The following is a 1,475-nucleotide window of genomic DNA, read 5'->3' on the forward strand; positions in this document are numbered from 1 at the left end:
ACATTGACCAACTTCTAATTGCATAACTTGCCCAGAATAACTCTTATTGGTATTTAATTTCTTGTACCTTGTGAAACCTTTCAAATATATGAACTGAGACAAAAAATAATAATTACCAGAAGAAAGGAACCCAGATGAGAAATTCGAGTATTACCCGTAAGAATCGGTGCGTTTTTAAAATTTCTCAAGGTTTGGCTCTAGTATTTTTCTTCTTCTTCTTCTTCTCCTTTGTTTCCTCCTCCATCATTTTTTTTCTTTCTTTCTTTGTTTTTAGCTTCTGTTGCTTAGCAGCAACTTTTCCCCCTTTTTCCCTTTTCTCGTTTCTCATTCTTATGGGCTTTAGCCCATTGTCCTATTATTTATCTTCTTCTTTTTTTTTTGTTTAGTTAAAGACTTATATGCCCTTATTAATATATAGGGTATTACATTCTCCCCACCTTATGAAATTCGGTCCCCGAATTTAATTTAAGTACGTACCTATGAACTGAAATAAATGAGGATACTTCACTTGTATATCTTTTTCTACTTCCCCCGAAGATTCCTCAACTGGATTATTTCTCCATAACACTTTAACGAACACAATTTCTTTTGACCGTAGCTTCCTCACTTGCCTATCAACAATAGCCATTGGCTCCTCCTTGTAAGACAACTTCTCATCGAGCGATGTAACAGGTTCTTCAAGCACCTGAGATGAGTCTGATATACATTTTCTTAGCATTGAGACATGAAAAACTGAATGAATAGACAACTCAAGAGGAAATGCCAAACAATAAGCCACCGCTCCCACTCGGTCTAGTATCTCATATGGTCCTATAAACCTGGGGCTTAGCTTGCCTTTTTTCCCAAACCGCATCACACCTTTCATAGGAGAGACTCGTAGGAACACTTTGTCCCCAATTGTAAACACTAAACCTCTTCTTCTCTTATCCGCATAAGATTTTTGTCTACTTTGAGCTGTAAGCAATTTCTGTCGAATCAACTGGACTTTGTCCATAGCTTCTTGTACTAAGTCGGGTCCCAATAAGTTAGTCTCACCAGCTTCAAACCATCCGATAGGTGAACGACATCTTCTACCATACAATGCTTCGTACGGTGCCATTTGAATACTGGACTGGAAGCTATTGTTGTAAGCAAATTCAGCTAAAGGTAGATAAGCGTCCCAACTACCTCCAAACTCAAGAATACAATCTCTCAACATATCCTCCAAGATCTGTATAGCACATTTGGACTTTGTGTTTGCGTGCGATAAAACTAGTACTAAGATCTACCCGTGTACCTAACCTTTCTTGAAAAGGTTTTCAAATCGTGAAGTGAGTGCGATACTTTATTAGAGCTGATGGACAATAGAGCTCTATTGAGCCAGATAATTTTCTGTTCATGTTTATCTATGCATATTTTACCTCACTATAAGATGTTTTGACTAGCAAGAAATATGCCTACTTGGTAAGCCAATTTACAACTTTCCCACATATAAT

General features: G+C 37.4%; 1 protein-coding gene across 1 annotated transcript; it reads right to left on the reverse strand.

Annotated features, from left to right (window-relative positions):
• Positions 1-460: 460 nt before the first annotated feature.
• On the reverse strand, positions 461-994 carry LOC109208531. The gene has a single exon (XM_019371656.1). It carries the CDS (start codon positions 992-994, stop codon positions 461-463), a length of 534 nt encoding a protein of 177 aa, XP_019227201.1.
• Between the last annotated feature and the right edge of the window lie 481 nt (positions 995-1,475).

This window comes from Nicotiana attenuata, unplaced genomic scaffold (genome assembly GCF_001879085.1).
Source record: "Nicotiana attenuata strain UT unplaced genomic scaffold, NIATTr2, whole genome shotgun sequence".
NCBI lineage: Eukaryota > Viridiplantae > Streptophyta > Magnoliopsida > Solanales > Solanaceae > Nicotiana > Nicotiana attenuata.